Source organism: Chrysemys picta, chromosome 2 (genome assembly GCF_011386835.1).
Source record: "Chrysemys picta bellii isolate R12L10 chromosome 2, ASM1138683v2, whole genome shotgun sequence".
NCBI lineage: Eukaryota > Metazoa > Chordata > Testudines > Emydidae > Chrysemys > Chrysemys picta.
In genome coordinates, this window is record NC_088792.1 from 204,564,255 (window position 1) to 204,589,071 (window position 24,817).

A 24,817-nucleotide genomic window follows, 5' to 3' on the forward strand; every position below is an offset into this window, starting at 1 on the left:
TAATTTTCATGGCAGAGTATTTGCTTTTTTATTTGTGATTATTTTACACTATATACTGATGCTCAGTTGTCTTTCCTTCATTAACAGAGATTTGTACTTTAGTAAAAGTCATGCTGGGGCATGTGTGCATGCGCATACGCTCATGAAAATAGGTCTTATGAACAGACCCTGAATAAAGGTGTCGAGTCATGTGATACAATTAAATTCAGAGTCCCTAAGCAGAAGGAGTCTATCAGAAAAGGCCTATCAAAATAACAGCAGCTTCCTAACACTAATTATGAATTATTAACTTTGTTTATGACATTCCTCACTGGTGCAAAGACGTAAAAAAAAAGAACGGAGAACAGCACGAAAAGAAATGCAAAAGTGTCACTGATGGATATGCGTAATCTGTTTGATTTTCAATTTGGTTGTAATTGTAAACTCACTTTTGGGGGCATGTGAACACAAAGTAGGGTTTGTTTGTTTTTTAAACATTTATACTTTAGGTAAACATAAGAAATAACATTCATAATTGCCATAACCAAACCCAACTGCCAACGTGATGTACATCCCTTGGCCTCACCTGATCTACACTCCTGTGATTAGCTTTAGCGCCTGTCACGAGGCTATTTATTTAAACACCTCTCCTTAAAACTTCAGGGGCCTACACATACTTTTAAAAAGCCAATCCATTAAAACCAAAAAAAGAAAAGGAAGAAAATTAAAACAGCCCCTCAAACTAAATCAACCCCGACTATTCCCCAAACAACCAGCCACACAACAAAGCACCAAAAAAACCAAAACCAAAACAAAAAAACGTATTCCACTCTTACTAACAACCCCTCCTCCCCCTTGTACTAGAATCTCTGACCCACTTCTTGGTTTACAATTGCCAAATCTTAGGACAGGGTGGAAAAGTAAGTGAACACAAAATGCCCCACAATAATGCCCCTTTCCTCGTGGAAAGAAATTACTTTCCAATAGCTCCTTTTATCAACAAGAAAGTCTAACAAAAATTAAAGATTCCCTTCTTCACAAGGTGATAAAATAGTCCCAAACACTCCCCTGTGCTGGAAATAAGGGGGTAATAGGAGGGAGATCTTGTCTCTCATGTAGCCAGACCTCAGACCACTAGGGATTGGTGGGTCATAATCAACACCCTACACTATATCAGTAAACTAATAAGCAGCCAGTGCAGAGCATAGAGCTGTGATGCTGTGCTCTTGTACAGATAACTTGCTGAAAAGCAGGAAGCCCCATTCTCCACAAGCTTAAATTTTCAAATAATTTACATGCCTTAAGGGCCAAGGAAAAAAGTACATTTTATCATGTGATAAAACATATCTTTTTTCTTGGGTGGACATGGCCAAAAAGTGTCAGCCATTGAAGAGCACACTACAGGACTTTAATCCTAAAGTGACAAAAACATGGGTTATAGTAGCAAAGTCTATATCAGAAATAAAAGGTAAAAGCCTCTTGGCCAACTGCATATGCAAAGAAGCAGTTGGGTTTACAGTTGCTATCTGGTCATCTAAGTGCAGCAGAAGTCTAACAAGACCCCATGAATTGCAATCACACGAGTTGTATGGTGAGATCATGCCTCCAATCAAGGGGACTCATGGAACGGCAATAGGAGGCTATGACAATCCACTTCCATCACTTTAGACTTAGGTAGCTAGCTCTCATTCATGCTCCAAATGCCAGGTCACTTGCATTCCATGATTCCACTTCCACATTATTTGCCATGGATTTCACCTCCTTCCATAGAAGGGTAATCTAGAATCTGAGCTTTCATTAGAAATAAATATTTCTTTTGATTGTGAAGATCACCACTCAAACACCAACACCCTGCAAACTGTCGCCGTGATGTCCAAGTGAGTCTGCCGGGAGCTTGAAACAATAACTCTAAGAGGTGTAAACTGCCCTATTCATTTCAATCAGGGTCTTGCCCTATGGACTTAGATTCTGTAAGCAATGGAATTTGGCATTTTATCAAGATACTATGGAATTCTGCAATTTTCCCATAAACTTTGCCAGTTTGTTGTAGCTAGCCATTTTGTTTCTTGTCACCCTGCCTGCCTCTTGCTGTCCAGCTTTCTCCAGAGGAAAAGTTAATTTTATCACACTGCAGGCTTCCACCAGAACTGGAGTCCAACATGCACCCATGGAATGGGGAAACCAGAAGTGCAGACTGGTGAGGAAAGCTGGCTTGAAAACAGCATATCACTTGGGACCCGGAGAAGGGAGATGTGTCATTGCAGCCAGCTACAAGCTCCCCATTTCCCTGGCACATATGGGGAGATTAATCTAGACTAAACTAACTGGGCAACATCACAGGAACCAAGACCCCGGTAGCTGAGTTGCCTCTGGGAAAACATTCAATCCTCAAGAAGAAAAGACAAATTGTACATCAATTAGCATTTTCATCTGTGTGCCATAGTTGTGTGTGTTAGTGAGAGAGCAAAGACAAGGGGGACTAGAGGGGAGGATATTTCATGATAATAAAATAAGTTAATGTTGTTGAGAAACATAGTGGTTGTTGCTGTGGAATCTGGCCCTATTCTGTCTACAAGAGGCCCTGATCCAAGGCACAGTAAAGTGTTCAACTACATCACGTTAAGAAAGATATGAACAAATGGGAGACAGTCCAGAGAAGAACACCAAAAAATTGTAAGAGATTTATAAAACAAAATGAGGAAAGGTTGAAAGAACTGAACATGTATAGTGTAGAGAAAGCTGAGGGGGAACTTGTTAACAATTTTCAAATATGTAAAAGGTTGTTATAAAGAGGACAGTGATCAATTATTCTCCATGTTCACAGAGGGTAGGACAAGAAGTAATGGGCTTAATCTGCAGCTAGAGAGATTTAGGTAGGAAAAACTTTCTAACTATAAGGATAGTTAAGTGCTGGAATAGGTTGCCCAGGGAAGGTATGGAATCCCATCACTGGAGGTTTTTAAAAATAGGTTAGACAAACACTTCTCAGGGAGTCTAGGTATATTTAATCCTCCCTCAACTTGGGGCACTTGCCTAGATGACCTCTTGGGGCAGAAATGTATCATCCCAAATTCACTTGTGAAAGAAAGGAATCGACTTTAGTCCAGAGTAACCCCACCCATTCCTTCTATGGTCCACGGGCAAGTCATCACTGCCTTATGGTCAGTGGTACGAAGGCAGTAGTTAGAATGATCATCATCATGGTTGGACATCTGATCTTCACCCATTGCCTGGGGGAGATCACTGACCAACACACAAATAAAGTTTTTGTGCCAAACCTAGGCCTGAAACTAGAATAAGAAAGGTCAAGAAAATCAGACATCCTATGAGTTTGTCTTGCTTCCACCTCTCCACTATCTTACACAGAAAAAGATTGAAAATGGGTTTACAGCTAGCCAGATTGTCAGTGTCAAGAGCATGTGTCTTGAGCCTCGGGTACGTGACAGCTTCCTCAAGGATAACTGGCACTCTGCTCTCTTTAGGAGAGATAATGGCAATGCCCAATAGGAGCTCACCCTCTCCTATCTCAGTTTGCCATCACCAGGAGGGAAACACATGAGATCAGATCACAGGCTGTGGAATACAGTTCTCCCACATCTCTGGGATCTCAGCGAGCTGCACAGGCTGAAACTTAACCAGTCAAGACACTTTGCTTTGCTAGCATGGACACAGGTAGCTAGATTGTTCCCAATGCTTCCATGAACAGAAGAGGCCGCGTCCAGCAGATCTGCCACAGGAGTGCAGGCAAAGAACCTGGTATCCAATGGAAGCTGATTAACTGGAGTTCTTTGGGATTTTGTGGCTAGGAAGTTGGGGTTTTCATCTAAAGGAGAATTGTCTTCGGATACCCCTGCAGATTGCCAAATGAGAGTTAAATCCAAAGGGCATTCAATCCCACTGTCAATGGCAGCAAGCTCTATTTTTGTGCGGCCAGGGGGGGGGAGCAGGAAGCAGCAGGGCACGGCAGTGCTGAGTCCCCCAGCTCTAAAACTGGACAGCTTTTCATCTCCAATCTAAGTTGTCATTTCCCCATGTATAGATTGAAAGTCTGCACTCTGTCTACTCCACAATCACCACCCCCAGCCTACTTGCCATCTATTAAGAGGCTTCACTAGTAATATTGCAAAGTCAGTCTCTCATAATTCCCTGACTCCTCCATTCCCAACTTGTGGGTTTCCTTGGAAGAGGGCATAATGGAGGCCACAGCATTACAAGAGCAAGGAAGTATTATCTGTGATAGAATAAAAATATGCAAGAGACTTCCTTTTTAAAATTTTGGACAAAAAGACAAAATATCTTTTCATTATTCTTTTTGTTCCCATTCAATTTCAAGTTTCAAATACATTGCTGTAGAAGGTTTCATCCAATTTTTGGATGAGAAAAAGAGAAGATTGGGAACAGAAACTGGAGTTAAAAAGTATAAGGGAGGGAGAAAAATAATCCCACAGAAATCTGCCTCTGTAGCTAGATTACAGTACTAATGCTATATTTGTGCAAATCTCAGAAACATTTGCAGTTTTGGCAATAAAAGAGCTGTCCAAATTGAAGCAATGTTAAATGTATCAACAAGAATAGACCCCTCTGAATGCATAATTGCTTATTACTGATTTACGCTTCATTTCTCATAAATTGGTTGCAGTCTTTTAGGGACCAGGGGAAACTTTCTAAGCTATCACATTTTAGCAAGAATACTTTAAATAGTACTTTTTTCCTATAGCTCCTTTCCCTTCACTGCTAATTATCACAATAATTAGTCATAAACAGAAGCTGTCTTATTCGATGATACCAAAACTAGGCTTGTATGAAATATGGGTACTTTGCTTCACAGGGTTTTCATGTATAATTTCTTTGGTTCTGACTTACACAAGTTTGCATCTCCTCCTGTGCTTCACTTTGAGTTTCAAGTCTGAACTAATAGAAAAGATGAAAGCAGAACTTAGTCAAAATTGCTGCATTTTGCCCGGTATGTCTTCAGAACCATGAGACTGCAAAATCCATATGGTTTTGATGCAAAACTGTAAATCAGCCCTGGCTCACTTGAGATGTTTCTATTTACATACAAACTTCTTAGTTATCAGCAATAATGGGAAGTGAAATGAGGAAAAAGTACATGAAGGTTTAAAGTTTAGGAGAAATATGTTTGAAAATACACACACACACACACACACACACACTCTTAATGGCCACCCTAACAATTACAGTGTTCTAAAGTCATCTATTATCACAGTCTAACTCCCATTATTAAAGACGCACATTTTCAGTATAATGCATGGGGAATTAGGTGTGCAACTCCCCTTAACAACAATTGTGGTGTCTTGCATACAGGGCCGGCTCTGGCTTTTTGGCCGCCCCAAGCAAAAAAAAAAAAAAACAGGCGGCCAGAATGGCAAAGCGGAAAAAAAAAAAAAAAACCTGCGGCGCGGCCGGAGTGCGGATGCAGGGGGACCAGGCTGGGGGAAAGGGGGGGGGGGGGGGGAGAGGGAGAGAGCAGGCGGGAGAGAAGGGGGCGGCCAGGGCTACAGCAGGGGTGCTGCCACGTGGCCCCTCCCGCTGCGCCGCCTCCTGCCGCCTGCTGCGAGGGCTCCGCTCCGGTCAGCGGGGAGGGAAGGAAGAGGACTGCCCTGCAGGGGGCTCTGGTTCTCCGCGCCACCACCCCCTACAGGGCGGCCGGAGCGGAACAAGAACAAACAAACAAACAAAAAAAGCAGCCGTGCCGCCCTAGGATTGGGCAGAATGCCGCCTCGAACAGTCTGCCGCCCCAAGCACCAGCTTGCTCAGCTGGTGCCAGGAGACGGCCCTGCTTGCATAGTGTTGAAAAATTATTCCAAAGAGTTAATGTTGCCATAGATATTATGTATTAAAATTTTAATTCTTGTCATGGAATCCAGAAGCCATGTGAGTCATATGATAACACTATCATAACATTATTTTGCCCAAAGTGGCATGCCCTTTGGTCCTCTTGGTTACAGCAAAAGAGTAATGCCCTCCTGCTTGCTGTCCCTTTCTATCCACTATAGCCTCTATTTATTGTAATACACTCTTAATGCTTTGTACTGATAACCTCAGAACTACATATTATCTTACCCAAATGGGTCCAAAGTTCTCTTTAAATTGCCTTTCTTATTGTTTACAATTTATGAATATAGTCAAAAACTACAGATGGAAAAAATTGAATTCACACGCTTTTCTTTATATCCTGATTACATTTCAGAATTTCTCACTCTTTCCTTGTCTCGCCTTAATTTTCTACTGTGGGGTAATGCAGAACATGTTCAATTTTGGAAAGCAATAATCAGAGGCATAATTTTTCATATAAAGAGTGAAATTGCAGATTACATGATACATAAACATTCTCTAAAATTAATTCATGATTTTATTCTCTTGTATTTGTACTAGCTGCTACTCCAGTCTGTTGTTGAAGCTCACACATTTTGGATGAGACACAATGTCAATCTGTACCATACAAATGGTAGAGATGTCTCTAATTTGTTATAGTTTATACTGTTGTGCTCAGCTCATTCATATTTTTTGCTTTTACTTCAAGTTTTTTACCTTTGCATTTTTCACAATGATGAGAAAGGAAAAAAATAACAACCTTTTTCACAGTGGATTGCAAATTACTGACTGAATTGAATTTTTTTCAAATTAGAATGGACAAAATGGGCAAGTTTTGGTGGCTTCAATTACCTTTGTGCCAAAAACATACATTTTACAAGTACATAAGGCCAAATTCTTCTCTGAGACCTGGTCTGAAATCCACAAAATTCCAAATCAGTTAGCTGTGTCTTTAAGGGATTGAAAACAGCCTCCATACTGATTATATGATCCATCAATCTTCAGCTCTCCTGAGCAAATGCACTAATGCTCACTTTCCAGCGCAAAGCCTAAATAACTGGGTTGTGGACTAAAGTCCTTTCTGGGGGCTGGGAAAGGATGACCATCTTCTTCCAGGCCACAAAGCAGCAATAGATCTGCTCCTGGTGATACATTCTATGGCCTGCAGTAGTAGGCTTGTTTCTGGTTGCATCCACCACATCCTCATGTAGGAAATGGCTGGTAGATTTGTGATTCTTCTTTACCCTTGCTGTCAATCTGTCCCTTTGGTGACTATATGCATGCAGTACCTAAGGAGGATTCCTTGCGTGGGTTCTCCAAATCTTGTTCCCTATTCTCCTAACCATGCAGCACTGTATTGATTCTACTGATGACAGAACCTTCCACACAGTCATTGTTCAAATAATAGTAACTCATTACAATATGGCCCTGTATCCCTGACTGATGCCTCTAGTTGTTCTGTAATTATAATACCACATTCATATTTAAGGCTACTATTTTATTCTCACCAAACCTTGTAGTAAATCCTTATTACAATAAAAATAATGAAACAAAATTCATAATATTGTGGACATTACCACACTATCAATTGACTTCTAACCAATTCAGATTCCTATTTTTATACAAATGGAGCAGGTTTACACTTGGATGCTGTACTTCAGCATTTCTGATGACAATAGCCATCAGTGTTATCATTATACTCCCTCAGTATAATTGTTTAATTTTAGCTGCTTTGCTTGTGCTACACGTGGAAAACTTGCCTATGTTTAAAATACTACTTGCTTTTGCGGCACTGTTTCTGAAGGAGAATACCTGACACTTGACTCAGTAGTACATTGCAAAAAAAAAAGTGGCTCCCATGGCACGCCTTAACATTTTCTTGTAACTATATTGTTTTATAAATGAAACTGCCATAGCAAAAATGACAAATATAACATATAAAAGAACAAAAAGGGCAATAAATCACAAGCGACACTCCAGCCCATTAAAATGCACTCAGCTGGTGTTGCAGAAAGTAGAAAATGTTCTTCTCGCTTTACATTCTGCCCAGCTGAACAGGGACAATCAGAATCCTTAAACTACTACCAGCATAGCAAATGTTGGAGCTCTAAAGGAAAGACGGGATAAGAATTTCAGTATGGAGATCTTCACTCACACTGCTTCCTTGTCATGGAAGGAAGTGACCCTGTACATTGCTTTAACATTTCACAATAGAAGGTATCCATTCTCCTCTTGATAACTCTGCATAACTCCCATAGATGCAAATGGGAGCTATGTAGAAGTATCAAGGCAAGAATAAGCTCCTGGCTATGTTCAGTAACATCTGTAAATAGTGGTGTTGTATTGTCAACAAAGCATGGATTCTTAGTTACCCAAAGCTGTGCTTCAGGTTTCATCATGTCACAGTGCATGTGAATCGGGGCGGGGTGGGAGCAGCCATCTTCAGAAAGGTGCAACAAGCACTGAGGAAAGATAAGTAGACCTAAATGTGTGTGTGAAAGGACAGAAATCCTCCAATATAAAGACCCCCCCCACCCACCCTTCTTCCTCCAAATAAACAAAACAAAGACAAGACCATGAAAGAGAGTAACTCCCCCTCCAGCAAACAAACTATGGAGATGAGTGGAGAAGCATCTGTCACTAAGTTTGACCTGAAGACCTGCTGTTACAAATCAGAAAGATGAATAAGGAGATGAGGGAAGAGTTCCAGGCTTACATTAAAGATGTAAAAAATTAAATTAATGAGATTAATTGGAAAATATCAGAAGTGGAAGCAGAATTCAATGAGCAATGGGACAGCATTATTAATCTAGATGAAAGAATCCAAATAATTAAAAAAGATAAAAAGGAACAGAATTAAAACTGGAGGACATGGAAAATAGAGAATACAAGAACATCACAAGGATTAAAAGTATTCCAGAGGAGACGGAAGGGAGAAATTGCTGGACACATTGAACAATATTTTCCATGACATATTAAAATTCGACTATAAGGATTACATTCATATTGAAAGGGCTTCCAGATCCCTTTTCCCCAAGCCCCCAGCAGGCTCCAGACCTAGAGATGTGATTGTCGATCTACACTACTATGAAGACAAGGATAAAATACTGAGGGCAATGAGGGAGAGAACTGAACCACAGATGAGTCTTAACCAGCCAATACAAATTTTCCCTGATCTTGCAACCTCAACCCTTGGGCCTTGGCTACACTTGCAGCTGTACAGCGCTGTGAGGTAAACCTGTCTTCATACAGCTGAGTAGGGAAAAGCGCTGCAGTCTGTCCACACTGACAGCTGCCAGCGCAGTGGTGTGGCCACACTTGTAACATTTGCAGCTGTGTTGGGAGCGGTGCATTATGGGCAGCTATCCCAGCATTCATGTGGCTGGAACGTGCTTTTCAAAATGAGGGAGTGGGGTGGATTGTGACAGGGAGTGTGGGGGGAGAGAGAGTGCTTTTTGGACCACGTCAGCTCTCTATTTTGCAAGTTCCGAACTCCCGGCCCCCTGCTCATTCGTTTACTCACTCAAAGCAAGCTGCAAATTGTTTGCTTTTCTCTGCGGTACGAGCTTTGAAACCGGCATTTCCGCATTCCTGAAGCCGGTCACAACAATGGAGAGAATTGGCCACTTGACAAGGTGATTAGTACAGCGCTGCAAGTGCTTACACTCACACCTGTGAGTCATAGCCACTCCGCTGCAGCTGTTATTCCTCTCGGAGATATGGAGTACCTGCAGCGGTGTACCCAGGGAGATACAGTGCTGCAAGTGCCCTGCCAGTGTGGACGGGGAGTGAGTTACAGCGCTGTAACTTGCAAGTGTAGCCAAGGCCTTAGAAGTGAAGAGAACTCTGCCAGATTACCACAATTCTTAGAAAGAACAACAGAAGATACAAATGGGCGTTCCCATCTAGACTATCCATTACATGGAAAGACAAATATGTCCAGCTCAGATCCAAAAGAAGGGGGAACAGATACTTATGGACACTGGAATAGACAAATCAGCTCACGAACAATCTGAATGGGATCAAAGGCATCGGTCCCACAGGTCACCAACAAATCACTGGGAATTGATGAGAGCGAAGAGAGCTGGAATTGCTCAAAACAGATGAAGCAGGAATACACCATGACAGAAACGAGAGCAGAAGAAGCAGTCCAGATCCCAAAGAAAATAATTTGCTAAGACATTTAAATAAATAATGCATATTATATTCATGTGGTTACAATGATAAAGGAATATAGTTAAATGGAAGCTGGGCTGTATAGCCCCCAGGATATTTTACTCTATGTGGATAAAGTATACTTAATGGATATAACATTACAGTTAATTTAATGCTGCGATTTATATTACAGGTAAAGTTAATAACAAAATAGCAGGAGACTCAGATCTCCCCTCCTGAAGTAAGTTTGACTTTAGAATTATCATAACCATTCCGAATTTGGAGAAAGGTCATCGATGGTGGAAAATTTTCAGAATAAGTGAACTCAAAGATAACATAACAATCTCATCATGCCTGATATGTATCATACAGACCTCTTTCTTTAATTAATGTGATGCTAAAATACTAGCAAACAAATTGTCATCTTGCCCGTATATGTTCACCCTGACCAATTTGGGTTTGTTGTTGGTAGTCGTCTATCTGATAATATCAAAAGAACTCTGAATTTGATCTATAACGTTAATTCTAGCTATTTTTCCTGCTTTCTTTGGACACTGAAAAAACCCTCGACCAGTTGCAGTGGGAGTAACAGACAGATTTGGATAAGGTTTGGTTATGGAAATCAGTTTTATATTGGCAGTTCATCCTTATCTCCTTATTCTTGAGCCTCTGCATTGGTTAATGATCATCAATCTCCTCCTTTTAATATGTCTAGGGCAGTGTTTTTCAAACCGTGGGTCGCGACCCACTACTGGGTCACCTTGCTCTGCTCAGCACCGCCGACTGGGGCGTTAAAAGTCCTGTTAACGGTGCTGCCCAGCTAAGGCAGGCTAGTGCCTACCTTTTCCGACACTGTGCCTTGGAAGCAGCCAGCAGCAGGTCCGGCTCCTTGGCAGGGGGGCCATGGGGCTCCATGCACTGCCTGCGCCCTGAACACGAGCTCCACACTCCCATTGGCCGGGAACAGGGGTGGGGAGGAGGGCGGTGTCTGCAGGCGAGAGTTGCACAGAGCCCGTGCCTAGGAGCTGGACCTGCTGCTGGCCGCTTCCGGGGCGCAGCGCGGTCTGCGGTGCCAGGACAGGTGGGAAGCGCGCGGAGCCCCATGCCCCCCCGCCTAGGAGGTAAGTCCATGCCCAAACCCTGCGCCCCAGCCCTGAGCCCCCCCCAAACCTAAAACCTCTTCCTGCACCCAAACCCCTCATCTCCAGCCCCATCCCAGAGCCTGCACCCCCAGCCCAGAGCCCTGACCCCCTCCTGCACTCCAACCCCCTGTCCCAGCCCAGAGTACCCTCCCACACCCTGAACCCCTCATTCTCAGCCCTACCCCGCAGCCCTGAGCCCCTCTCACACCCCAAACCCCTCATCCCCAGCTCTGTTGGGTCGCGGGCATCAACAATTTTCTTCAAATAGGTCCCCAGGTCTAGGATACAGGACCACTGGTCTAGGATACAGGACAGGGTTTCTTGTTATCCCCCCTGTTTGCTCTGGCAATGGAGTCTTTTGCAAAAAAGATGAGAAATAGCACCTTGGTAAGGTGCATCCAAACGCAAAATAGCTTTGTATCTGACAATGCCTTATTTATTTGCAGGATCCAGAAGCCTCATTAAAAGTTATAGGACAACTGAATTTGGGCAGGTTTCAGGCTTCAAAATAAACTATGATAAATCTGAAACTTTAGGAATTAAATTTTCCCAAAAGAGTCACATCTAACTGTTGTCAGATACATACATTTAAATGGGTAAAGGGATCTTTAAAATATTTAGGAATAAATATGGTGTAGAAACTTAATTTTTTTTAAGGCAATTAACCTCCACTGTGGAACACAGTAATAAAAGACTTGGAAGAATGGAATAAATATGAAATTTCTAGGCTAGGTAGGGTAGCCTCAGTAAACAGGAATGTCCTTCCAAAGTTATTATTTTTGTTTCAGTGCATCCCTGTTGGTATCCCTGACATGATATTAAAAACATGGCGGGCTGCAATATTAAAATTCAGATGGAAACACAAAAGACAATGGGTGTATTCTATAGATCTGTATAAGTCTACAAACTGGGGTGGACTAGCTTTCCCTAATTTGGCTTATTATTGTTATACATCTCAATTAAAATATGCGATCAATTGGGTTAAAATAAACCATCCAAATACTGGGTAAAACTCAAATACTGGAACTCAAATGTAGCTATTCATAGTAATTGTTTGATTAAAAAGATATCTAGGGCTCCAAAAATAAAAGAATCATTCAATTCATCTAGACCACCTTAGCAGCTTTGGATAATTTTTTTAAATTCCTATCGCCGAGGCCCTCTTCCTTTTAATTAATAATTCGGAGTTTATCTCAAGGAAACAGCAAAGTGACTATTCACTGTGGGTAAGAGCTGAGATTACTCAATTTGGACAGCTGTTCCTTGGTCTTGATTTGAAATCACACCAAGAGATATATAATAATGTAAACAATATAAAGATCCTGTATTTTAATTTACAAGTCAAATATTTTATTGTGAAATCGGGATACAAGGCAGCTCTATCTAGACCTTTAACCACATTTGAGGAGTTGACCCAGACGCAAGCTGGAACAAAAAGTTTTCCGTCTGACCTACATACCTTTTTGACTGAAAAAAGATGTTGATAAGAAAACAACCCAGATGAAAAGATGGGAGGGGGACTCGGACAAAGAAACTAATCTGGATGAGTGGGTCTCTATATGAGAAAGGGGATATACAGCTTCAATTTGAGTAACTCATAAGGACATTTTTTTATGAATCACTAGATAGATGACATGTGACTTCAGTTAAGATCCATCATATTTTTGCTGCTAGGGCAGTACTCTGCTGGAGGGATTGCAGAGAAAAGGGAACATACATTTGGTGATTGTGTAGATCCCCTGACCTGCTTGCTTAATGCTCCAGTAGAGGATCAACATTTTAAACAGAATGACAAATTAACTTCTTTTTATTATTGTTATCACAATTATTGGAGAAATGTCACTCCTCCTCCTAGGAGGTCCTGTCTAATGACACAGATAAATGGGAAAATAATCCTTCCCAAATTCACAGTGCTATAGTTTGTTTTAACAAACATTTAATGCCAAATTGTGCTGTCAGTAATACTAGTGTAAATCCAGAGTAAATCCACTGACACACACACACACACACACACACACACACACACACACAAAAACAATCTAGATCTCAATTCAGTCATTCAATGACTTTCCATGGAATTACTCCAGGTTTACATTGTAATGACTGAGAGCAGAATTTGGCCCAGTGTATTCCAATAATTCTCATGTAGTGAATTTCACATTTTGATAAATCTCTAAATGTTATTAGGCCAATAATTCCATAAGGCAGAAAAAAAAACACAATTGGGATTAGCTTTGTATCAGTTTTTAACATGGTTCTAAACTACACTGTTCATCTAGACCTTCAGTTATCTATGGTGTAATTAATTTAAGCTTCACTATCTTTTAGTTTTTCTAATTTTTAAAAGTATTTTTATTCTAGCAAGAAATTACAAAAAGCCTCTGATGTATCTTTTTTGAATGTGAATCATCATAGGTACTTCATTTACAAAGACTGTGCAACACAAAGTTTAGCCTTCCAGCCGCATGTGTAACAAACAGTGAATGATAAAAACAGTGTGTTGATGGAAATCAATCTGAATAGCATCTGGTACAGTAGGTGTCTGTGCTACTAAATCATAAATGAAATTTTTTTAATTTAGAAGTAAGTTGCCCAGACACTTTTCAACAATTAAGGAACAAGCATTCAAAAATGGAACATTTTAATCATAATTCCAAGCATGTTATCTCACTAAAACGGAAGCAGGAGGAAAAGAGATGAGGACCCACTGAAAACCAAATATGGCCATTCTGAAGCTATTGAATGAAGTGACTTACAAAATGGTGAAGCAAGGGACAGTAGCTTACAGTCTTCTCTTATGTGTCACTATGCTTTAATCCCCAAATAATTCTCATTTTATTCTAATACATAATTTATGCACTAATTTCTTGTGTTTATTTTCAGATGACATTTTTCATGTTGTCCTTGATTTTTCCCCCTAAGTATGAGAAGATATGAATTTCATCTTCAGCTTTCAATAGAAAATGAAAAATATATATAAATACAAACCTGTCTATTACAAATATTTTGAGACCTTCAAAACATCAAAACTTACAGAGTGGCTCAGATAAGTAAGGGAGTTACTAGGTAAGTGATTTACAATGAGGGAGCTTACCCTAGATTCACGCATGAGTGAGTTTTGGTTAAAGGTGGTTGGAAAACGGGGTTTTATTATGTTCATAGTATTGCCCCTTTTTAACCTGAGCAGCTAGTCAAAGTTTGGGGCCCTGGGGATGTTCCAGCTTGGAGCAGAAATGGACAATGAATTCTGGTATTTTCTTTGATGCAACCATGTTTATTTACAAAGAATGTACAAAGTCCTTCTTCTCCAAATGCAGGAGGAACCAAAACACAGGGGATAGCTTCTTCATAGCCCCAAGCCTCTTTAACTAGCACCAGACTTGGAACCTTACTGCAAGCTTCTCCACGGTCACACTGTGCTTACAGACTGCTTCTTGGCTTAATTCCTGCTTCCGAGCCTCTCTGTTTGTTGTCTGCTCTTCCTCTCTCCTCCCATCCCCAACAACTTCACTAGACTTTTTGCACATCCACAGACACACACATGCACCTGGTTAGAACAGCTGCCAGTGGAACCCTCTGCCCACATGGTGCTAGTTTCTGGGCAGACTCCATTATGTCTTGTTTTAGGTATGGCCCCTTAATGGCTTCTGACAACTAACTCAAATGAAGTGCGTGTTCACACATAATGAGGTTTTAACTCAACAATATTATATTTGTTTTGCTGGATTTTAAAACGTGCCCTCCCTTTTCGTGCCCCCAATTTGCAAATAACTGCAAGTAAAACTGATGCCATTTAGATGCTTAGCTGCATAATATGCAGGTACAATCAGGTAGTTAAACCTGTAAATGACACCAATCACATCTGCAAACTATTGTAGGTGCAAACATGGAGCCCATGTTATGGCCAGTCTAAAAATCAGGGCCAGACAATATAATAATTGGTCTGTAAGAAACACTTTCTGTTCCACGTATATGAACTCCGTTCCACTGGCATAAGATGAACAGATACAATATATTGCAATATCTCCCTATGCTTCTCACCATATGGGTGAACTAAGTTAATTATTTTTGTAATGTTAAAATAAAAAAACAAACAAAAAAGTTCCTGCATCATCCAGCTACTGATGATAATGTATTCACTGATCATTTCTGTCAGCTTTATTTGCCTATTTTCCCGAGTTGCTGACAAAACTGAACAGTTGCCTCGGCAACACACTATGTGGTACTAATGTAGCCCCAGTTTCATCCAAGGCATTTAGCAGCAGCTAAAGGAGAACCGCCACTTGCTGCTGCCTCCAGTGGTAGGATCCAGGCCATGCAGAGGCTGACAAGACATGTAAGGTGAATGGGGGCTGTTCCTGCACCTGGCAGCCCTCTTCTTTTATATATAGGAAAGGGGGGTGGGAAGGGAGAAGGACAACGTAAAAGACTAATGATGAGAGACACACTGTATCAGGGAGGGTCAGGACAGGTTGCTGATAGAGGAGGGAAAGAGCGGGGGGGAGGGGGGGGAAGGTTTGTACTGAGAGCTGAGTTGAACCGGGATTGAGCAGGAAGAGAAGCTGGCTTTACCCGTGTTTAGGAAGGTGGTCAGGATTTTTAATTTAAACTATGGGAGAGGCATTTTCCTTACATTTCCCCAATTCAAAAACAAATGGAAATCCCATTAAAAAACAGAAATCACTTTTGGGTGGAAACAAGCATGGCTATTTTCAATCTCAAAAGTTATATGTTGAAATAGACAAGTAGGGGAAACAGGGTGTTGGAACAGAAAATGCTATGCAACCTAACTTACAATACAAGCCTCACAGTAATCAATCATCCAATCATATCACTTAGATCCCCACATGGAGAAGACTCTCCACAGGCAGATTCTTCCATGCAGAAAGGGTGCTCAAGCACCTCTGACAATGTTTCCTCTCTCTCCAAAGAGGGACCTTCACAACCCAGAAGTCGGTACAAGGGCAGTGGATATCCCAAAGGAGTATTCACATTGTTCCCTGTTTCCCCATGCCCAGCATTGCTGAGGGAGGCAATTAAATATGGACTCACCCCCCTCAAAAGTGGGAATCCCCCTTAAAGGGAAAACTGGGAGCATAAGTCTTTATAGTTTGGTTCTATTAGAGTCAGACCACTGCCATCGAGAGAGGAATTTGCTGGAGACCCAGAGAAGGCATGGAGGCACACATTTCTGTGTGGATGAGCCTGGCCTCCTGCTGTTCTCTTGGGATTCACAGGGTTTGTGGACAGGGTCGATTGCTTGTTTGCCCTTCACTCTCCTTCGCAGCAGAACTATTAGGGAGGCATCTATTCAGGGAAAACAAGCAGACACTTCTTCCCTTTTAGCCGCCCACTCATTATTTGATATCTTTTCTTCTACTGTACAAATTATTATTGTGCAGTAAATGAAAATGTGAAAAACTGTAACAGCAGCAGATCTGAAAGACAGTTGAAGCATGAGGGTTACTAGGAGTGGCCTTAGCTACTTTTGTTTTGTTTTGTTACGAAGTATCCAGTGAGAAAGCAGCAAATTAAGTACTTTGGTATTTACAACTATGGTATCTCGGGTTCTCTGTGTTAACTTTGTAAACATTTCTCTCTTGCAGAGCGGACATCTTTCACTGAGTTTCTGTAACTACTAAGTTTTGCATCAATAAAAAGCTTTAATCCTCAAAATAGAGAACGTCTACATAAGCACATTTCATTCTTTTGCCAAAGTCGTCAGAACTTGTTGAAGCTCAAATAAGTGGAAGAGACATTCCTTGTCTCTTCAAAGCTTTACTTTTATTCTCTAGAAAAGAACCAAGAATTGAGTTTTGAAAATGCATGTGGACGTGCTTTAAAAAGGTAAGGAATTTAGCTTGTATTTCCTTACCCCCTGCATCATCTTACCACATTTTTCTCCTTATTTTCAATAGAAATAATTGTATATAACATTGTATATAACATTGTATATAACAGTTAACATTTTATCAACTACTACAAACACGCATTTTCATAATTTTCTCCTAATTTAAGTGAAGGCTTGAGTTTTATATAATCATAAATAATATATAAATCTATATGCACAACTATGGTAGATCATCTGCCCTTCTATGTTATGTTGGTATCATTTAATTCTCTCTCTGGTTGGCTGTAACAGTATCCAGATGCCAAAGCATTTGAACTGTTTTCTTCCCTTCCAACAGCAACATCTGGATCCTTCCCAAGTAATTATGCTAGTAATTTTGGAAATGCCTATGGGTTTATCACAACTCTACACGTTGATGGAGTAGATCTAACTTCCTAGATTACATATTCCATCAAACTCACCTTAAAATACTTTAATGCACTTTTCTTCTGTTTCAGAATACACTGGTTTCCAAATTCCTCAAAAGCTTTATGAGTGTGTTTATTTTATGAGAAAATGAATCATTTCCCCATATGCGGATTTTTTGCTACATTCTGAACTGGCCTTTGGGCAAACCATAGCCTAATGAATTCAGTACACATGTGAGATAGTTATTTTGTAAATTAGATTTAAAACCCTTATAGCTTTGTGCATTTCTGTATGTCACTTTGTAGGCCATTTTCTTTTAAATCTAAGTCCCATCAGTGATGCAGTTACCACTGTTTCAATTTTATTTCTTTATCTTTAATTTTATATATATTGAAATACTGTTAGATGCAACTATCTTCAAACCACTCTGCAGTTGAAAAAACCAAAACAACCACAATATTTTCTGATTTATGAAAGCGTCCCTCTCTGACCCCAAATAAATCGACAAGATGATAACCACAATGCCTTGATCTAATAATGCAGGAAAAAATAGACACACACACACACACACACACACATATACTTATATAAAAACCCTAATATTATAGCTGCAGGAAAGCTAGGACAGCTATATTTCTTTACAACATTAGGCTTGAGGGAGCATCCCAAAGATCAAACACACAATGGAAACATGCAGTGGAGTTGTTTTACATACATGGATATAAGTGTGTAAGTCTTTGATGCAAAGCATATATCTTAATTTAATGGATGTAGTAGCTGAAAAAAAAAACCCACAAAACCCTACATAGTGGTAAACAATCTATGAGCAGAAAATGACCACCACATGGAGGGAAAATGAAACAAAGAAAATGACTCTGAAATGTGCAAGATGATTTGTCTATACTTGAATGTCTGACCTGTTAGCTGGTCGTCGCCTGCAGCAGGGGCGATGCGAATGTATGGTGTTGTAAGCTGAGTCACGATTATCGCAGCTAAGGCAAAGGAAGATTTCCAGGTCAGCATGCATGAGGAAAAAAAAGCCAGACTGAAGCTATGCTAGCAAGAAGAATCTTGGTCAATATTATTGTCTCAAAGTTTTACCCGAAAACCCCAAAACCAAAACCAAGGAAACAAAAAACCACAAAAGCTCCTCTTCATCTTCTTAATTTGTTAGTTTGGTTATTCTGTGATATTAATAAGCTTTTTTATGTAACCTTCATCTAGAAAAAGGAATCAAAGTGTATTATTTAGAAATTACAAATCTGATTAACTAAAGACTGAGGTTTGGCTCCATTGGCCACATCATTGGATTTAAGCTGCAAAAATTCAGTGCTTATTCAGAGGACTCCAACCTTAATTTGTCAAGGTAAATCGCCCCAATTTCTTTTTTGCTTTTTAAACTTTCACAGTACATTTTTCCTATGTTTATTTAAAATATCATTTTCCAGTACAATATTCTTCAAAGTTAATACACATTTTTTCCTGAATCTTCCTTACAGAAGATTTTGCAAACATAAACACTTACACATGCGAGCAGTACTACTGACTTTTCACGTGCTTTAAATTAAACACATGTGTAATTGTTTGCTAGATTGGGCCTAAACAAGTTTCTATTCTCCCAGTAAAACAATGAAAGGCGAAAGTAGAATTCCCTACACACCTAAAATATCTTGACTCCTTCATATAATCATAGAAATGTACAGCTGGAAGGGACCTCAAGAGGCTATCTAGTTAAGGCCCCTGCATGGAGGCAGGACCGAGTATATCTAAACTAATCCTGGCAGGTGTTTGTTTTTGTAGGGCTGTACCAACAGATAAGTATTATTGTGGTTCACAATGAAATCTTCTGATTCTTTGTTTGCCAGAAGCGCTAGAGTTGTCATTAAATGGTTAAACACAGTATGGTACATATAGATTAAGAAATACTTAACAAAATTAAAAGGTCAGATCCAACATGATGCAGCTGGAAAATGATACAAAGAAAAATATTGGAAAATTAAAGACAAGATTATATGAAAGATCACTAATTTACATAGAACAGCCTGGGTGCTATTAGAAATGTGGCAACGAGTGAGGAAAATAGATCATCTACCATCTGCAGACAATTAAACTCAAAACTGCTGCTGCATAATATTTTGAAATACCCCTCTGCAACACTGAAACACAGTGCTGTTAGTAGCTGCTAGAGTATTGTTGCTATTGGATTTAAAATATTATAATAGCCTTTTCTCTCTCATAATTAATGAAAGCCTCCCAATGTTGCAAGAGCAGAATAATAACCTCTCTTTCTATTTGGTCTGAGAATCGGAATCCTAGGAGATGCCAAAATGGTCACTATTCAGACATTGTAACAAGTCATATCAGGAAATACATTCTTAATATAATCAAGAATCACCACAATGTTGATAATTGTATAGTTAGCATGTTTTGGTGTTTTTCAACCTTCTCTTCACAGATTTTAATCATCATTTAGTTTAAAGAAAGAGCAGACATATGACAGCCATTTTTGTTACCTGCATGAAAATCTATCCTGTTTTTATTTTAATTATCTTATCTCACATAGGAGGCACCCTTCAGTCCTCACATTTGTATGTAGATTGAATATTCATAAAAATAACAGGAGCCTTATTTTGCAGCACCAGAAAACTCTTCACCATACTCAGATAAAAAGAAACATGGAGCCAATCCATCTCCAAGTGCAGTCAGTGGCAAGACTCCATTTGATTTCTAAAGGAGCAGGACTGGGCTCTTCAGTTATACAAAACCCGGTATGCTGATCTTAAAATAACATTATAATCATTGCAATCAGGATTTTTATATGATCTCTGAAAGTCATATTTAAAATAGGTTTCATTTGTAAAGAGCTGATGCTTACAAGAGGTTTGTTTCAACTGTTATGCATTGAGGATTTAAAATAATAGAATTACAAAGTATTAGCCAGATAAAGACATAGAACCTGCATCGGAATACACATGGGTATGGGTATATAGGGTTAAGTGCTTTGCTGGATCAGAGCAAGAATGCTCTGCACCTTTCCCACAAAGTATACAAAAATGAGAAAAGCATCCAACATACCATGGATTAACTATTGCAAAACTCAATCCATGTTCTACCACAATTTCAACTAGAGGAATGTCTTGAGGGACACACAAAACTTTTGAATAATCTTAAATTGAGACACCTGGAGGGAGGGTGGGAAATAACGAAAAGGCTTTAAAGTCCATGATCTAGTCAAGTCCTGGTGGAATTTAGGAGAAAAACAGCAACCTGGCTGTACTGCACAGCTGTACATATAGATTAGTGTGTTTTACAGGATACATTTTATGATCCAGGCTCTGATCCAGGAAAACATTTAAGTATGTGCTTAACTTTAAGCACATGAGCAGTTGGAGTTTAGTCAATGGGCTTATTAATGTGCTTCAAGTTAAGTGCATATGCAAGTGTTTTTGGGATCAGGGCCTTAAAGCATATGACATCTTGCAGGGTAGTAAGAACTGTAAATGGCTGCAACATTAGGTCTCAATTGTGAATCAGATTCTGCCACCTATATTCATGATTAATGGCTGAAGAGATTTTGCTCTATCTTTAAAAATCTTCAAATTTCAGTCCACAAGGATGATTTCAACGCAAAATACAAATGCTTTGGAAAGACTGGAATATGTTAAAACAAATGTGATAATGGAGACTGTTTTGCAACCTTTTCTATGGGAAGCACAAGTGCCCGCTGTAATACGTATATCAACACCACCACACAACACAGCTATAGATGTCTAAGAACAGCACTTTATATGTATTAAAATAGCCATACCAGGTTGTATAGTTACAAGCAGTGTAAAGCTTTACTGACCCAGGGAAATCACGGTCAGAGATCGAGCCTGTTGTTAGACAGGCCTCTCAGTTCCTCAGAGTAGGGGAAGTGTGCATGTTGCACCAGCCCTTTGGATGGGTCACACAGCACCCCAGTGTATGGTAGACCAATTCAGCACACAAGTGTAGACAAGGGTGTGGGGTCATGGCCCCCCTTCTTCCCCATGGCAGATGAGGTGATTTGCACCTCAAGGATAAGAGGTCCTGCTATTCTACTTCGCACTTGTGGGAAACCCAAGGGGTGAAAGGCTCACTGCTCCTTAAGCAACCTTGCCAGATTCAGGCATAATGTGACCTTTAAACTATAGATAAAACAATTATATATTACATGTTAAAATATAAACAGACTCTGCATGTCATTATGAGCAACCAGTGAAATTGCTCTGATTATGTCATTATAAGTTTAGTGGCCCAGGAAACAATGCTTTACAGCAGCACCTCATTAAAATTTGGAACATTTAGGATTGCAAAGCCCAACTTGGGAAATTCTTGTTTCAAAGTCCTCACCTCTTATCTCTCTAACAATCTTATAGGCTTGACAAAGATATTACAAAGTACTCAGAAATATGCTTTCAAAACATAAAACAAATTGACATGTGTTTAAAATAAGAGCTCCATTTTCTCACTTCCCTTTCAACAAATAGGTTACTTTGAAATGGTCTGTTGCTATGAAAGCAATTTCATTGCACAAAGCAATTCTCCTCTCAAAATGAGCGTTACAAATATTCCATCAAGTGGTCCAAATGATTGAACATTCATTAGCAATTACAAATAAAAATCTCCAAATGTTTTAAAAAACGTGTTTTGTAATAAAAAATGCATCTAATCATTTATCATGATTTGTGGTGTAAATTAATCAATTGCTGGATTCATTTATGCTACTGGAGAACAGTGTAGTGTTTTACTTTCCACTGAAATTCATCTGTTGTTCTACGTTTCATCTGATTAGAATGAAGATATTTGAAAGTTAGTAATTATTTACTAAGCAATGGGCTCAATAACTTGAAAACTAGGGATTTTTTTTCATTTCCAGATATTTGGGAACTAGATGAGAAGAGTGACCAAAATTCCATTTATTGGATTACGGAGGGTGGCAGTCCACCCTCAGTTTAAGTTTTGAGGCACAGATGTGAGGGGCTACATGCTGATATTTCTGTTACTTCAAAATAATAAGGGTCTCATCTACCTTATCTAGGTATGGCGAAAAAAGGACACCTGTGGTTGCCGAATTGTAAAATCTCCACATGTTGATTCTGCATTACAACCAGGACATTCCATTGTGCTAAGCTACATGAAGTTACGTCAAGTCACTTAACCTGAGATGTGTGATCCTCCAAGAATGGATTATGACTGATAGCTTATGAAATATTTTTATTGCAGGCTGTCCAGGCACCCAAACCCTTCCTTTTTCTACCCTTCCACCTCTAAACTGCCATCCCCAAATTTTCTTTCAGACCTCTGTCTTGTCATTCAGTAGAGGTACTAAAGAAGTGTGGCTACACTCAGATACACACAAACCACCCCCAGTCTCCAAAGCTAAAGCATATCACCTGAGCAATATGACTAATCTTTTCTACTTGGGGACCAGGATTATAGCTATTGCTGTCTGAACTTGTATCTCCTACTGGGCAGTATAATGTACTGGCACTGCAGTATAAAGAGCTGGTCTGTGAAGAGCCTCCACTTTTCTTTTATATAGCAATTCAAGCAACAGAATTGCTTATAAGGTAAGAGTAACTTTTCACTATTCACGTGTGCAAGCAGCTTGTCAGTACTCTGCTATCAGCACTTTAACAGTCCTATTATATATACAAATGTCAAAAATACTTATTTTGAGATCATATAAAAACCACAGAGTATGTTTAAAAAGAAAACTTGTTCATGTAGGCAACTAAAAATGTATAATAAATTTTTGCTTTTGTAGAAAACTTCCTAAGTCTCAGCTAGACATGTGAGTGATTACTTTAAAGTACAGTGTCAAGTTCAGAGATGTCCTTTTAGCCAAGTAAACATTTCTGGAGGTTTGCATAAATGTATGAAAGAGAGGTCAACAGATTTACATCCAGAAAATTTGACACAATTTAATCATACCTTTTGTGGCCACCCTGACGCAGTCAATTTTGGTTTCCTGTGTCAAATAAAGAGGAAAAAGGTCATTTCTTGTGCTGTATCCAAAACAAAGAAAACCATCTATTGTTCTATTTTTAAACTGTTGATAAGATCTAAGGAAACTGTCCATTCTTTGTGTTTGATCACACAGTTAACAGTCTCCAAAATGACTCCAATGCACTTTTCATGCTATGGACAACTAAAACACAATACACTTGGCCGTGTGCCATCAATACTTCACTTAACATTCACCAGAAGATTAAATAAATGTATAGGACATGATGTATGCAACAATTTATCTTTGGTGATTCATTGACCTTAGGAGATTTTTTCTTCTTCTTACAAATACAGTACTAAGCATCACACTAGACAATTTAAGAAAGAAAATAATCAATGGTGTTCACATTTCTGTACTGCCAGTGTACTGTGAAAAAGTGGCCATTATGGTATCTGTCAGAAAACATTTCTAGGCTGTCAACGGAGATAGCCAAAGCTTATCAGGAATTGAAGGGTATGTCTGCCCAGGAAATGGAAAACAATTCCAGGAAGAATCAGCCAGATGAAACATGATCTGCAAGGGCCTTTGTACATACTTCTCATTTCAGTTCCATCTACTTATTTTCTTTTACTGTTGCGGGGGGCGGGGGGGAAGAGTCTGTTTCTAATTTAGTCAAGACAAGCAAAAGTGAAAATGGAAGTTCAAACTATTATAAACCAAGGTAATGTGATTGGACAGGCCAAGAATACATGTGCTATTAAAACAAAAATCAAGTTTGGCTTGATCTTAACCAAAGTAGCCACAGCATTTTCCTCTTTAAAAAAAGGCAGCTAGACAGAAACACTGGCCTTAGTATTAGTAAGCATTAGTAAGAAATGAAAATAAAGCAGAACGGTGGTATTAGTGGCAATGACCCACTCTCCATTGACAAAAGTATGTGGTTTCCTCCTTTCCCTTTTCTGTCGTCCTTAATAATTATGCAACACTGGTTATGAAACTGCTATTTTTTAAACTCAATTTGTTAAATTTCATTGTTTCTTCATTCTCTCATTAGCAACTACATTGAACAATACAAAGTCCAGAACCAACCATCTGTTTACACTCCAATATTGCATAAGACAACACCTGTCATAAGACTTACCCCATTGGCTCTGCTAGCAGCTTGGAAATAAATGCTGTAGCTTTTATGAGGTAGAAGAGGAGTGTTCCAGAAACCACTGTAGGTTCTGTTATCACCAATTGTAAAAGGCTGAGCAGCTTGAAGACTGTTGGCTGGAAACTCTGCAGCAAAATAGTACTGAGAGTTCAAAAGCGAAGCATTCTGGAAGTGAATGGGCACTGGGTAGCATTTCAGGATTTCAGTTGTCTTTTTAGTCCTGCGAGGGCGCTCTTCCTCAACAACTATTTGATAGACACTAAGAAATCCGAAAAGAAAGAATGAGAGAAAATATGGGTTATTTAAAGACATCTGGA

General features: G+C 39.6%; 1 protein-coding gene across 14 annotated transcripts in view; it reads right to left on the reverse strand.

Annotated features, from left to right (window-relative positions):
- The window catches only part of PTPRM (protein tyrosine phosphatase receptor type M), a 712,166-nt gene that overhangs the window by 234,711 nt on the left and 452,638 nt on the right, over nucleotides 1-24,817 (reverse strand). For 9 of the 14 annotated variants that reach the window (XM_042843355.2, XM_042843333.2, XM_042843331.2 and 6 more), the window contains 3 exons: nucleotides 24,486-24,759; nucleotides 23,329-23,365; nucleotides 18,288-18,362 (listed from right to left, as the gene is read on the reverse strand). In XM_042843355.2, the coding sequence (XP_042699289.2) occupies nucleotides 18,288-18,362; nucleotides 23,329-23,365; nucleotides 24,486-24,759 (386 nt within the window). The remainder of the gene's footprint in view (nucleotides 1-18,287; nucleotides 18,363-23,328; nucleotides 23,366-24,485; nucleotides 24,760-24,817) is intronic. The other 5 variants (XM_042843358.2, XM_042843348.2, XM_065585258.1 and 2 more) reach the window with 1 other exon arrangement.